The 15,507-nt window shown below is 36.5% G+C and overlaps 1 protein-coding gene across 9 annotated transcripts in view; it reads right to left on the minus strand.

Annotated features, from left to right (window-relative positions):
* SEPTIN8 (septin 8) overlaps window positions 1-15,507 on the minus strand; it is a 110,895-nt gene that overhangs the window by 5,535 nt on the left and 89,853 nt on the right. Inside the window, exon 10 of one of the 9 annotated variants that reach the window (XM_072400861.1) lies at window positions 6,382-6,486. The exons of 6 other annotated variants lie outside the window; for them this stretch is intronic. In XM_072400861.1, the coding sequence (XP_072256962.1) occupies window positions 6,420-6,486 (67 nt within the window). In that variant the 3' untranslated portion in view covers window positions 6,382-6,419. Of the gene's footprint in view, window positions 1-6,381; window positions 6,487-11,576; window positions 12,137-12,181; window positions 13,821-15,507 lie in introns of those variants that run through there. 2 more of the 9 variants (XM_072400863.1, XM_072400862.1) reach the window with 2 other exon arrangements.

Consider the following 15,507-nt stretch of genomic DNA (forward strand, 5'->3'; position numbering starts at 1 on the left):
TATATTATAAGGATATATTAGGCACTATTGGCAGTTTTCCTTGTTTCTCCTGTGTACCTGCACTTACAATACTGCATCCAGCGGGTATGTACCTTTCCATACTTACCTCAATCTCAATACCTTATGGTCCTTCCTAATAAGCTAAATCAATTTATATCAACCATACTATTTTACTCCCAATAGCAACCTACGTTTGCTGGGACTCTATATACATTTCTAGAACAAGTTTACTACTTACGTTTATCAGTGTACTAGCAACTAAAAACCGTAAAGCTCTTAAGCTCACATTCCATGCATATGACAAATACGGTTACTTGTTATAAATAGCTAGAACAATTCTGTCTAGAATATATACTCCAGCCTACTGACATACAGACTGGACTGGATACATGCCTAATGATGTATGTAGAATAATTATGTATAAAACCTGAATTGAATTATTACATAATGATTTTACCAAAAGCTTGAGGGCTGAAACCTCTTTCTTTTACCCTCTTTTTCCATATGTAACTTGAATAATTTTGAATCATTTATCAATTTCCAAATCTGGGGTCCATCAAAGATTTCTGCTTTTAATTTTTCAGTACTCAATCCAGGGACAAATCTACAAATGTAATTGAACCAATCACCATTCTTGTTCAGAGCTCTAACAAATTGCCTGATTTATCCCAACTTTGTGAATGATTTTTTTTTTTCTTTGTCACCGTTGGCTCGGTAATGATGTTTGCTGCACCTTTTTTCATGTTTTCCGTTGGAGGCCATGTTGCTTTTTTCCAGTGATCCTGCTTTGCTCTACTATCCCACAAGCAGATGAAACATGGGTACTTTGTGCATCCACTTTGCTGTCCAGTAGGAAATTCACAATTTTTAAATCAACACATAGACCATTGGTGTTCATGATAGTAAAGCTTTTAATATTTTCATATTTTTTGTTGAGTGACCAATTGGAATTGATGCATAGCATTTGCCATGCATAGTAGTTGCCATTATGCAGTAAAACAGATTTCAAACTTTGAGTGGAACTGTCTATGAAAAGCCTCCAGTCTTCTGCTCGGTATTCTAGTACTCCCATATGGGCTAGTAGTCCAGGGATGTTACAACAGTAGACAAAGACTCTATCTTCACTGAAATATGGTGTCACCTCTGTCACCTCTATGGTGTCCTATAAACTGTTATTTTAACTTCAGGTCCCAGGCAGTTCTTTTCTTTAAGCCTGAAAAGTTTTCTTTAAGCTAAAAGTTCAGATGCTTGTTTTGACTGACTTGGGTCTGCTGGTTTGATAAAACACTTCCTTCATATTCACTTCCACTGCTAACTCCTGGATTACACTCCAAACCTTGTAAATCCTCCATGTCTGATACGGGAATATCCAAGAGTGTACTGAACACTGGTATAGGAACATCAGCACCATGCGGCACATGTTTTGCTGATTCCAAATCAGGGTACTCCCACTTGTTTTTCTTGTAACGATTTGAAACCTTTTACATTCACAGCACAAAAATAACAATCATTTTGATGATTTTAGGGCTCTCATACCATGGGTACACCAAATTTCAAACTTTTAGGTTTTCTATTTTTCCACTGATGTAAACACACAAGTTTTGCATATTATATGGGGAGCCCAATTCTTATCTTGGTCCCCCAGTTTAAAATATGCAAGATATGCTTGTTTCACAAATTCTGTAATGTTTCTTCTTTTTTTTTTTAGCAAAATACATTAGGATCAATTTAACAAATTCTTGAAGAACTCATACTTCTGTAAAAAAAAAGAAAGGCAAATGAAAGTTTCATGAAAATGATGCTACATTTATTAAATAAAATGCAAAACACCTGTGTAAATAAAGATTGATGATAATATGCTGTGTTAAAATTTGTTGTTGGTAAAATCGTCTATTCTGATTCCTGTATCACGAGAACTAGAGCCAGTTCAATTAAACTGATGTCATTTCTGGATCCAGCTGGTAACCACTCTGGCAGTCTAATTATGTCAAAAGCGGTACATTGTTTTGCGTGGAAATTTGTTGTTTAATATTTTAGTCCTGTAATTCTTAAGAATAACTACTGGGTATGATAAAGTTTGAAACACAAATCATAACTTATAATATAAATAATAATTATAAAAAATATTATAGCAATACATTAAAATTAATAATTTTTTTTTAAAAATTAAAGCTTTCCAAGACTGGAGAAGATAGTCTATCATAGGAGAACCTGGGTAATCCAGCAAACCTGGTATGGATTTCCTACAAACTATTTCATATTAGTTGGCAAATGTTTCAGGCCTGCCCATTCCAGGTTTGCAAATATATCTGTTTTTAGGTCTACTTAGATTGCACTGACCCACAGAAGCCAGCCATAAATATCTTCTACCAGCCACAGGACACTATATATAATTTTAGAGTGCTGGTTAAATATTTTATGTCCAGCATGTTTAACAACCATATGGCCCCAGTAGATGAAATTATTTACCTGGTGTGAATAGAAAGTGTTATTTGCAGAGGTTGAAAAATCACTTTAAAAAAATACTGCAGTCACCACATAGTGCTGACCAATCTATTGTATTATGTTTTAGATAATTTTGGACCTTGGCCATTTGACTAGAGAAGGATTATATTGAAAATGACAGTTCTGATGGTTGAACATAACAATAATATTGTTCGGATACTCCCCAAAGGTGCTTTTTTCAGATTGATATCTAGTGACTGTGGAGACCATTTGAGTACAGTAATTGCATTGTCATGTTCAAGAAACAAGTTTGTGACATGTCACATTATCCTGCTGGATGTATCCAGCAACAATACTAAGGTGAGCTGTGGCATTTAAATGAAGCTTAGTTGATATGGATTGGCCTAAAGTTTGTCCCGAAAATATCTCCCACAACATTACACCACCAGTAGCCTGAATCATTGATACCAGACTGGATAGACTGTGGTTTCATGTTTGGGTCAAAGTTTGATGTCCACATCTAAATGTTGTAGCAGAAATCGAGACTCGTCAACTGCAAAACTTTTTCCAGTGTTCTCTTGTCTAGTTTTGGGGAGCCTTTGGAGAGAGTCCTGAGCTTTGTAGTGTCAGGTGCCTGTTTTTACCTGATGTCTTCTGCTGCTGTGGCCCATCTGCCTTAAGGTTTTGATATTTGTGCATTCAGAGATGCTGTTCTGCATACCTTGGTTGTAACAGCAAAGTTTGAGTTCCTGTTACTGTTCTATCTGCTTGAAACAGTCTATTTTCCTCTGGCATCCAAAAAGCATTTTTACCCAGAGAATTGCAACTCAAAATGGTTGTGCATGAAAATTCCAGCAAAGAAACAATTTTCCAAATGTTTCGAAGTCTATTAAATCTCTCTTTAAGTGGCCTGTCAGTGTACTTAATAAGAACAGTTTTTTTCGAGCATGCTATTTTTTTTTTCCAGTGTTGTAGGAGGGTTGAGATTTTTCTGCAGTTCTTTTGTACAAAAGACTTGTTTTTTGTTAGCTTTGTTTTATTCTATCTAGACTTCTACATCATCAGTTGTATGAAATGTGCATGCTCTGCCCTTTTTAATGCATACAGCGTAGAGGAAGCACCTCCCTGTTGCCTGCTGTTTGAGTTTGTGTCCACCTGAGGTCTTGGCCACTATCATGAGGTTAGGTTGCCTAACTGCTACACATTTGCAAGATGCCCTGTACTAGAAAAAGCAGTATTATTTCTGTTGTACTGTGTACTTCCAGCTCACAATCCACAATGACTCACAAGCTCCCTACAGTGCCAAAAATGTTATGCTACTAGTCTACTATGAAGTCCTCTCTAACTGCTCCATGTGTAGCCTCTTCCTATGCCACTTCTGAAATGGTCATAGATGTTATGAAATTACACGGGTCAACATGTCATTTTCATTGGATATAATTTCGTAAGCATTGTAGTATTTTTGTTGTGGATTTCAAATCTGTATTCCATTTTTGTGACTGTATATTGTGTGAAATTCATTATAAATAGCCTTAACATATTACAACTTTTAACTACAGTTTTCTTTTTTTAAGGTTAGAGACTGCACTAACTGCAATTGATTTAATTTGTCATCATGCCTAGAAATTGTCTAATGACCCAGACAGTTTCTGTTGTGTGTGTGGTTCATTCATGACGAAAGCTCAATGTCGCCAAATTACCACAGAAAACATATACAAATTATATTTCAGCTGTCCACTTGGTGACCAGGATAAATCTTGGGCTCCACATGTCATCTGTACCAGTTGTTCCAACTAACTGCAACTGACTGGCTAAATTGACATAAAGCAGCAATGCTATTTGCAATCCCAATGGATTGTGGAGATAACCACGAGACCATCTAATCGACTGCTATTTTTGCTGCGTCAACAAAAGTGGATTCTCAGGTAAAACTAAGCACAACATTGTCTATCCCAGCTTTGATTCTGCAATTAGGCCTGTTCCCCATGATCATTCATTACCAGTTCAGGTAGTGCCACATGATAGACTTGCTTCTGTAGAAGGTGATGAGGAATGTGCTGGAGTTGCAGTCAGTTACAATACCGAATCATCTGATCCTGACTACTTGGCCAATGAAGATTCAGAACCAGAGACCCTTACACAAGCAGAGCTGAATGATCTTGTTCGTGATCTAAATCTCTCCAAAGACAAAGCAGAACTTGCTTCAAGGCTTAAACTTGCTTGCGAAGGGTGTAATTGTTACTCACTAAGGAAAACAAAATCATAACTTCACAACATTCTTCACTAGCAATGGCTCACTGTGCTACTGTCATGATATAAATGCACTCTTTTAACAGTTTATCACAAGAGCATGTTCCATCTGAATGGCGTATCTTCATTGATTCCTCCAAAAGAAGCTTGAAAGCAGTCTTACTGCATAATGGTAATTCCAAACCAAGTTTACAGATTGCCCATTCCATTAACCTAAATGAGTCCTATGACAACATGGAGTTACTTCTTGAAGCAATCTAGTATAAAACACACCAGTGGAATATCTGTGGGGATCTAAAGGCTTGCTGATGGGAATGCAAGGAGGATTCACAAAATATTGCTGTTTCCTATGCCCGTGGGACAGCCGATCTATGGGAAACCATTATGTCAAGTGATACCTATAAGCCTGGAACAAGCAGTGTCAAGTTTCTGCCTCTGGTTGATCGACATAAAATATTTCTGCCACCTCTCCATATCAAGTTAGGCTTGATGAAGAACCTTGTAAAGCCCATGGGTTTTCAGCACCTTGTTGAGAAGTTTCCAAACATAAGCACTGCAAAACTGAAGGAAGAGATTATTTATAGGGCCACAGATCGTCTGTTTTGCAGGATGATGTTTTCAAACAATATTGGCAGCTGAGCTAGAAGCATGGGATACATTCAAGTGGCTGTGTGAAAATTTCCTGGGCAACTATAAGTCTCCTGCATACAAGGAAGGAGTTCAGAATCTACTTGATTCATACCAGAAACTGGGTTGTCGCATGTCATTTAAAATACATTTTTTGCACTTAATCAAAGGCGACAAGCCTTATTCCATGTTCCTTTGCCGGATGTTGATAGGAAAGCTTCAATTCTTCTCTTACATTTTTATGGCTACCAAGCCCTTGCCTGGAGAACCCCTACTTTGAATTTTATGGAAATTAAAAATCAAAGGGTGAAAAATGCAGGGGACAATGGTTAATGAAAAGATCACAGCCACTATTAATGATACTTATGGTAGATTTTTGGATATCTGATAGCCCTGGCTGGACTAATTCTTACTGTCCCCAAAGACGCTTTCCCTCCTTCATTTTTGATGTGTTTCTGTATATGGTTTTTTTTAGGATGTACTTACCCCTTCCCTTCATCCTTTTCTTTTCTCCTTTGTTTCTGTTTTTTTGTAAAAATTAGAAGCGGAGAGAATGACATTTGTGTGGATACTTCTCTAACCATGAGTATTTTTATTTGAGTTTTATTATTTTTATTTGACATTTTGTCTCATGGAGCAATTGTACAAATGTGTTATGATGATCTTTGTATACTAATATGTAAACTTTGAACAGCTGAATAATATGTTCCTATTCTTTTTGTCCTATAACCGATTTTGATTTTCTTAGGATTCATACATATGGTTTTGTAATCTGCTCCTTGTTATTTGTATTTGTTTATGTGTTTCAATAAACTATTTTGTACCAGAAAAATACATTTTTTGCACTCACATCTAGAATTCTTCCTGGAAAATCTTGGTAGGGTGAGTGATGAACAAGGAGAACATTTTCACTAGGACATTCAGTTAATGGAGCACCACTATGTCTGGAATGAAAGTATGATGGCTGACTACTGCTGGATGCTGTACCGCGTGTGACAATCCAGACAAAGAGTACACAAGAAAATCATACTCTAAGCATTTCTGAAGAAACAATGGTACCTGACTGACACTTCAGTGGATCCTGCAGCCTCAGTGGCTTATGAGCCATGCACCACAGATACCCTGACACTTGGCCCTTCTTGTCTGTGTGTGAGGAGCTTGACCCTGGTGAGTTGCAGAAAAAAAATCAAAATTAATAGAGACTGTTTCAGTGCTTAGTGATGCATTTTTTACTGCATTAGAAACTAGAAGATCAATGGGTTGTTTCTACCAGTGCTGCTGTGGTTCTTAGGCCAGGTAAAATCATTAAGGTACCACAGACATTTCTACTGCACCCACTGTTTGACATCTTCTTTTATGGAGACTTGGATCAACCTGGTCAGGAAGGAACAAGAAGTCTTTGTTCCAGCCCTGTCAGTCATCAGCACCTAGACCTGAAAGAGTGGTCCCAAAACCTATGGACAAGACCATTGTTGCTGGTGGAGTATGCCTCAAGTGGACCTTCTGGCTTTTAGGTTGACAAAATTGGAAAGGTATAGAGATCATCTAACAAATCATTATGGTCTTCTGTCTCAAAAACCAACTTGCCATCCTGATTCAGGGTTAATTAATAAATAACTCTTGAAGCCTAGATTTTGAGAGAGAGGGCATCTCTGAACTAGTGATTTTTACAATCCTTAGGACTAAAAAGCCAACTTTCCACACAACCCATCATCAAATGCTATCTTGCACATTTTACAAGGAATATTAGCTGCTCACTCCTTGTAAGATACTTTTAGGCAAGGAGTTTTCTATATGGCTCCTCCTGTCTGTTCCTTTGACTCCTTTTTGGAGTCTTTGCAAAAGAAATCATTACTTGCACCCATTAGAAGCATTCTTCTTTCTATTCTCAGTTACATCTTTGCATTCCTTGATACCATCAATTCTGCAGAGAACATATGTAAACCTTCAGCCCTTCCCTGTAACAAAACCATTTTTACATAGAGACAAGGTGGTGTTAAGGCCAACAACTTCTTAGTAAAGCAATTTCTGCATTTCACTTCAGTGGAGGCATTTATTACTTTCCCGATGAGCAATTGAATGTTTTATTGTGCAAAAGTCCTCATGTCTGTATTAAATAGGTTTTTTGTTTGTTTCAAAATCTTCCCCAAATTATTGTGTATACCTTGACCCCTTCACTGGATATGCTAAATTATCTTGCATAGATCCATACAGATCCAAATTCTGTAAGCTATTTTGCAAGTTATATAGCAAGATGTTTGATGTTTCATGTGAAGATAGTATTATACATGGGACATTAAAGAGACATGGAAAAAGGGGAAGGGGGGGGGGGGGATTGTGGTTTGTAAATCAACTAAGATAACTGGAAACAAAGTTGAACAATAAGTGTTCGGTAAAGTAAACTAACAGCTCATAAGATCTTTGACATGATCAAAAGGTTAAATTATTTACACATATAAGATATAACAAAATGATTTACATTGTATACCTAAAGGCTGAAAGAAGTACACTGAAGCACACTATCATAAGTATCAACCACATCAACCTACCAGAAGACAAAATGTTTACGGATTGTGGTCCTTTAAATGTATACAATGTTTAAGGTAACAGCAGAATTTTACTTATCACACCATATTCATACTACAAATAAAACACAAACACAATGCAAACTCAAAGTGGAATTTATTAAAAAGAATAAAAAATAAACAAAGTGAGTTATGGTGAAAAGATTACTATACAGTCACAATGGTATAATGGAAAAAAACGTATAAAAAGGTTTTCTTAATAATGACAAAGATTTATTTTAACACAGGATTAATATTTGGCCATCACAAAGTGACAATTCCAACCAGGATAAGGAAACATGGTAAATACAAAATTCATTCATGCTATTTATTCATTATGCTATAAAATCCTTTGTACACTACTAAACCACTGAATCCTACTTTTAGCACAACCAACCAATAGGGAATTGGAAAACATATAGCATATATGGCAAGACCTGGAGTCATATATTTGATGCTTCATCTACTAGTGTATGTCACCTTATAAAATAATTGATATAAGCACTCATTATCCACAATACCAAGGTGTGCTCATCCAAACTGAAAATCTTAGTCTGGTACAAAATGTGGCTTTTAATTCTCAATGTCTACAAGGAAGTACAGCACATTCTTTTAAATCTGTAATCCCTACATAATTATATTGCTAGATTTATATCACTCCAAGGCCCAATGCATTCAGCCTACTGACACCATCAGCACCCAACAATGTTCCATGATCAAACAACATGCAGCCGCACGTACCCTCTGATCCATTCAAGCGTATTGATCCAGTGATGCCAAGACTCTCCAGTTATTGCCTCCTCTGATGAGTTTTGCCCGTTACTAGGGCTAAAAGTTAGATCTCTACAAATAGGCTCATCGGTATAGAGTGCATATGTATCACTTAATAACTTTAGGTGCTTTAACAAGGTACACACTTTTCCATTGTGGAATATTACACTGTGTTATGGTTCCTAGAAATGTGTAAACAGTGACAAGTGTTTTTTTTTTTTACTCTAAAAATAAAACCCTTTGTCTAAAATGGGATCTTTAAAATATAAGTAAAAGTATATACATGTCAGCTCGTTTGTTGGACTGTAGAAACCAAGCCACTTCCTATACTATATAGAAGTGACTGCTGATAGGTCAGATTTTTTTTAGCTTATTTTAAAAAATAAAAGCAATTGTTGGCAATCAATTTGAAGCAATCAGTAAACTAATAATGATATCCAGTAAGCGCTGTATAACCAGAGTGCTAAAAGTTCACTCAATGTAACTGAATTTAAGTTATCTGCATTCCACTGCACCCAGAATACAGAGAGCACCTCACAAGGTGCCCCTATCATATCATGTACCCCTATCGTACAAGTATGTTTAAGTTTATCACATCTCTTTCATGACTTTATATTAAGCACACATGTGGAGCCAAGCAGTACATTTTCATACTGTGTATTATACCATTCCTCTGTCAGATGAAGGAAGGTGTGGCCAATGTCTTCATTGTCCACAATCATTTCTGGCTGGCTCTGATGTAATTGTCCACAATAATGTCCTCCTGGCCCTGATGTCATCTGTTACCATGAATATGCTGTGTCATGTGTTACCTAACACAGGCAGGGTGTTTGCAAGCCTGCTACCTTCCAGCGGCTTCTGTGAATATTCTATATACAAGCTTGGCCAGATGAGACAAAGGACAATATTTTCCATGTTGCACTGCAACATGAATAACCTCACATTCATGCAGTGCAGTAAGGGGCCTCATAAAAAGACAGCCATCTGCAGTGAGGTTATCAGGATTTCCGTAAGGAAAAACTAAGCTATTACGTTGTAAGTCGGGCTGACACAACATGAACCCATGGTAATAGGTCCACTTTCTTTTCGTGTCCGATTTCTCTATTACCAGTCGTTCAGATTGTAGATGGCAAAGAGAAACTTCTTTTCACAAACTTTTTGTATGTTAGAGACAGCATGTATAAGGATTGTTTAGGAGGACCACAAGCAGGGGTCCTCCACATTACTTACAAAAGGGAGATAAATCAAATTACCGCCATGCCTGGGCGAACATGTATGTACTGAAAAAGAATGTGTGGGGTTCAATGCTTTACTGGATGTATGTTTCTTAAGAAATACATGGAGGTTGTTATTTTTAAGTACTGTCATCATGAGTTATCAGAATCTGTTAACAAATAAGGAAATCCTACAACTATGGGCTTACATGATCAATGGTTCAGAAATTCTTGAACCAGTGAGTTAACACAGCGGTCAATAGACTAGTCAATGTGTTTGCCATTCAAGTGCATGTTTTTGTTTTAAATAGCAAACACAACAAAAAAAATGCCCATGGATTTCTCCTAGCCTGTTCTAAAAGCACTAGGAACTTTACAGACGTAAGAAATCTAAATACTGAGCTCTGGTGTACTGAGTGAATTCTGGGTGCCGAGGCATTTGGAAGAAAGTATAGGAAGAGAAAGTATATAAATGCCCTATTGCCAGGGAAATTCTAGAGAAAGAAAAAATAGATGCCTTTCCTGTATACACAATATAGATAAAGATATATAATAAAAATATTAGCAGTTAATAAAACTTTTGTCATCAAGAAAATAGGCAAGTAAGTTTACAAAGCATAATTTGATATTACAGTGTAGTGTAAGCAGCTTTCAGAAAGACGTTAAATGCAAATAGCTTAATTAACCTCCCAGGTGGTCTGAATAATAAGTATTTTTGAATGTCAAATTTTAAATTTTGCGCCTGGTCCCGCCCACCCAGCCACAGGGACGCCGCAGGAACGTTGGGGTAAGTTTTAAAACTACCCTGCAATTCCATCCCGAGTGTGGATTAGGGTTACCACTTTTGGTACTGAAAATTACTCCGAGTCACATTTGGGAATACCCCTATGGAGGTTAAATATCAAGTTGTAAGACACTGGATCCAGGGATAATTATATATATATATAATATATATATATATATATATATATAATCTCCTGAGCAATTTTCAGGTTGTAGAATCCTATACTTTGTTGACCAACCTTTAAAGTAAAAATTAGGTATTGTACTGGTAAAGAATTTATACATTGATGCCTTTGAAAACCATGAACAAAATGCGAATCTGCGAAAGTAATGGAATAAAAGAAATTGTGGCACCAATACCATGATAATATAAGAAAATAAAATTAGTCTTTTTTATCATTAGGAAAACTCTATAAGTATAATTTGGTGCCTTCACCCTTCAATCCTGCCAAAATTCTATTTTATTGAACACTGGGATTACAGAACTAATATCCAGCAGCAGGAGTCCATAGACCTTACCCTCTCTTGGCCATTATTGGCTTTAGCCCCATAGAAATGCATAGTCTGCATTGATCTAAAAAAGTCAGCCTCATCCTATCACTGACGATATAGCCAGTTACTTTAATTATATAATGCAGCCTTTCTCAACCTTTTTATCCTTAAAATAATTTCCAGTTGCTGGGGAATACCTGTAAGTCAATAGGAAAAAATATACTTTTCATTGGGGGCCACTAGAAAGAATGGCGCCCTTACCAATAAAGCTAAAAAGCATTGTTGTCATTCTGCTTACTCTATCAAGTAAAAATGTCACAAAATGAATGGTCATCGTTACATGGAAGGTAAATCATCCAAAGTTCAGGGAAATCCTAGCAACTTCTGAGGGAATCCTTGGTTAGGAATGACTGATAAAATGTATATTGAATTTGTATGTATGAATAAAAAAAAAATCCTTGATTTTTTTTTTTTAAACTTGGATTAGACCTTTTTCAAACTCTACTCAGTGCTATTGGCCTGCCTCTATTTTGCTTGTCCAGCTTTATCTTTATCAAATGCTAGAAGAAAATGTTTGCTCTACACTTTTTATTTGCACTGCAGACTTATTTGTGAAAACAGATAAAGATTTAAAAAAGCAAACCATACCAAGTCAATATTATTACAAATAGTCATGTAATACAGTAATAAAACATGGCAGTTCCAGATATGTAAAAACAGAACATCTTTAAGAAAACTGTATATATACACACAATTATGTTGCATAGATAGAGAGCTTCAAGCTTCTAGAATGAACAAAGTATCACATTATGCCTGTAGCATTTATTAAAAGAACTGATTAGCTGTAAACTGTGTAGTCTCCAGGTTTCTTGTATGCTTTAGTCTGCTCACAATGTTAACATTGATGGATGGCATGTGGTGACAATTCATGCAAACTAAATGACATGAACCTGCAAGTCCACTCTTGTCATGTAAGTCTGTGCATCTTAACTGAAACGAAAATAAACATAAAATGAAGGTGAAAGCCAAAGAAACAAAAAGGAATGGCAGCCCAAAATGTTAAACTCAGAACAGAAAATAAATGGCTGTGAACCAGAAAACTTTGTGTAATCTTTGCAAAGGTTGGTGATAATAAAAATTCCTATTCTAGCAAAGCTTTGTGAACTGAGCCTTAAGTTCTTGTAATGCAGGCATAGCTACAGTATAGAATGTTCCTGCTGGCCCCTTTATCTCCTATAATATGCTTCTCACAGAAGTACCATATATTTTATAGCTGGAGCCCCAGTAAAAACAAAAAAAAAATAATGGTTGCTCTCTCTGCTTTATATAAAACAATCCGTCCTGGAATGGACATATGCAGCTATGTTTTAGCAAATGACTACATAACTTGATTTAGATAGAAAGGGTTCAGGTTGTATTGAGGCATGTCTTTTCACTTTTTAGCTATATCTTGTTAGACCTTATGGAAAAAAAACCACGTTTCTACAATGTTTAGAACTTGTTTGGTTGTTAACTTACTTATTGCATTAACTGAGATAAAAAATGTTCTATTTTAAAGGCAGAAGTGGAAAATACACTAAAAGTTTCACTTTTACCAATGATACTTAGAAAACAAGTGATTGAATGTTTATTGTATCCAACGTCAAATACCATTACTGACATTACACTGCTATTATGACTGGCAGCTTTGTTTGTGGTCAAAATTAAGTGCAAAATGGAATTAAAACAGGAGTTCTATTTTGATACCATTTAGAAGATCATTTTAGAAAAGAGCTGGATTTACTATCCATGGGACACAGCTGTTTTTATTCACAATCATCCACATTTTATGAGTTATTAAAAAAAACTAAGGTGCCCACAGTCGCAGTGTGATCGGCATCACACTACAGGAAACATTCTGTGATGGCTGAACTGTATCTTTCTGACAGGCTGTCCTCCTCTCGGTACTCCAGTTGGCAGAGGCTGTAGGTGGGTGGGGGTTCCTGTACTGCAACCACCCACAAACAGCCAGGTGGCTACTGAAATGTGTGGTACTCTCTCAACTCAATAAAATAAGTAGAGCTTTGCTTGCTTTACAGTTGAGAAACACTAAGTATACTTGTAAAGAAAATACTGTACTTCCCAAATACAGCAAGTTAAATTTTTTTAATTTTTCAAGGCACTGGTATGGCTGCGGTGTATACTGCCTAATAAATAGTCCCTTATGTTAAGGAAAGCCATAGGCAGTATGTGTCTCTTAGTTTTTTTTAGTTACATAGTAGGTTAGGTTGAAGTCCATCAAGTTCAAACACTAGGGAAATAATCATATCCCAGATATAAAACCCTATAGGACATGGTTGGTCTCGAGAAAGGCAAAAAACCCTTGGTACAATTTGCTTCAACAGAAAAAAAAAATCCTTCCCGATTCCATGAGGCAATCGGATGTTCCCTGGATCAACAGTCACTGGTATTTTTAATTTAGAGCCTTAATACCCTTTAGAGCCCTATTCTGTGCTTCTTGGAAAAACATCTAGCTTTTTCTTAAAGCAATCTATAGTTGTTGCTGAAACTACTTCCTGAGTGAGCCGATTCCACATTATCACAGACCTTACAGAGAGGAATCCCTTCCTTATCCGGAGCTTAAGCTTCTTTTCCTCCAGCCGCAAAGAGTGCCCTCTTGTTCTTTCTAATGATCCTACAGTAAATAATGGGGAAGAAAGTTCTCTATATGGACAGTTTTTATATTTATACAGGGTAAATATATCCCCCCCTTAACATTTCTTCTTAAGGGAGAATAGATTCAGTTCAGCTAATCTCTGCTCATAGCTGAGCTCCTTTATTCCTTTTATTGGTTTGGTTGCCCTTCTCTGGACTCTTTCCAATTCCACAATGTCCTTTTTGTGAACTGGTGCCCAAAACTGGACTGCATATTCCAGATGTAGTCTGACCAATGCTTTGTACAGGGGCAGGATTATGTCTCCATTTCTGCTGTCTATTCCTCCTTTAATACAAGAAAGTACTTTGCTAGCTTTAGATATTGCAGCTTGGCATTGCTGCTGGTAATAAGTCAATGATCTACCAGAACCCCCAGATCCTTTTCCAAATGTATTGCTCCTAGACAGTATGAAGCATGCATGTTGTTAGCCCCTTTAGATTTATCTATAATAAATATCATTTGCCACTTGGCTGCCCAATCAAACAGTACATCCAGATCTGCTTGTAGATTATAGACATCTTGTATGGACTTAATTCCATTACATAGTTTGGTGTCATCTGCAAACACAGAAATAGTACTTTTAATCCCAAATTCTATATCATTTATAAGTATGTTAAACAGTAAAGGTCCCAACACTGAACCCTGGGGTACACCACTAATAACCTTAGATTCAGAGTATAAATCATTAATTACAACTCTCAGGATGTGGTCTTTAAGCCAGTTCGCTATCCGTTTACAAATTGACTTTTGTAAACCTATTGACACTAACTTGCAAAATAACCGTCTGTGGGGTACAACCGTCTGTGGTGTCAAATGCTTTAGCAAAGTCCACAAACACTATATCAACTGCTACTCCACTGTCTACCAGTTTACTTACTTCCTCATAAAAGAGAGTAAATTTGTTTGACAACTTCGGTCTTTCTTGAAGCCATGCTGACTATCACTTGTAATATTATTTTCTAGCAGAAACTCCTTTATGTAGTTCTTTATCAAAGTCTCTAGAACTATGGATGTGAAACTAACCAGTCTGGAGTTACCTAGTAATAACTTTGCTCCCTTTTTGAAGATAGGAACCACATTGGCCTTACGCCAACCTATCGGTACCTTGCCAGTGACTAAAGAGTCTCTAAAAATTAGAAAAAATAGAATTGAAATAACTGAGCTTAGCTCTTTGAGGACATGTGGATGTAATTCATCAGGTGTCCTGGTGTTGTCAACCTTAATTTTTTCCAGCTGTTTCTCAATCATATCAATTCTGAGCCATTATGACTCATTTAAGGATATTGTTTTACACATTTACACATTTTACACATTGCTATTATGAACTTGGACTTTAGGTCTGCCATTTTCCTTTGTGTACACAGAGCTATAAAAAGTGTTTAGTAAATCTGCCTATTCTTTATCCCCAGTTACCAACCTAGCGACATACTTTGAGGTGCCTACATACTCAGATCTAATCTTTTTGCTATTAACATATTAACATCTCCTTTTTACATCTTTTGTTTTCAAATGATGGTGATCCTTCATTTTTATATTTTTATTTTTATTTTAGCCTCTTAAGATTATTACCCATTGGAATATATTTTTCAGTGTGCTTTTGTAGAACAGACTTGAAACATTCCCATTTCTGTTCTGTGTTCTTTAAGGACAATATTGTCTCCCAGTC

The sequence above is a fragment of the Pyxicephalus adspersus genome, chromosome 2, assembly GCF_032062135.1.
Source record: "Pyxicephalus adspersus chromosome 2, UCB_Pads_2.0, whole genome shotgun sequence".
In the NCBI taxonomy this organism is placed as follows: domain Eukaryota; kingdom Metazoa; phylum Chordata; class Amphibia; order Anura; family Pyxicephalidae; genus Pyxicephalus; species Pyxicephalus adspersus.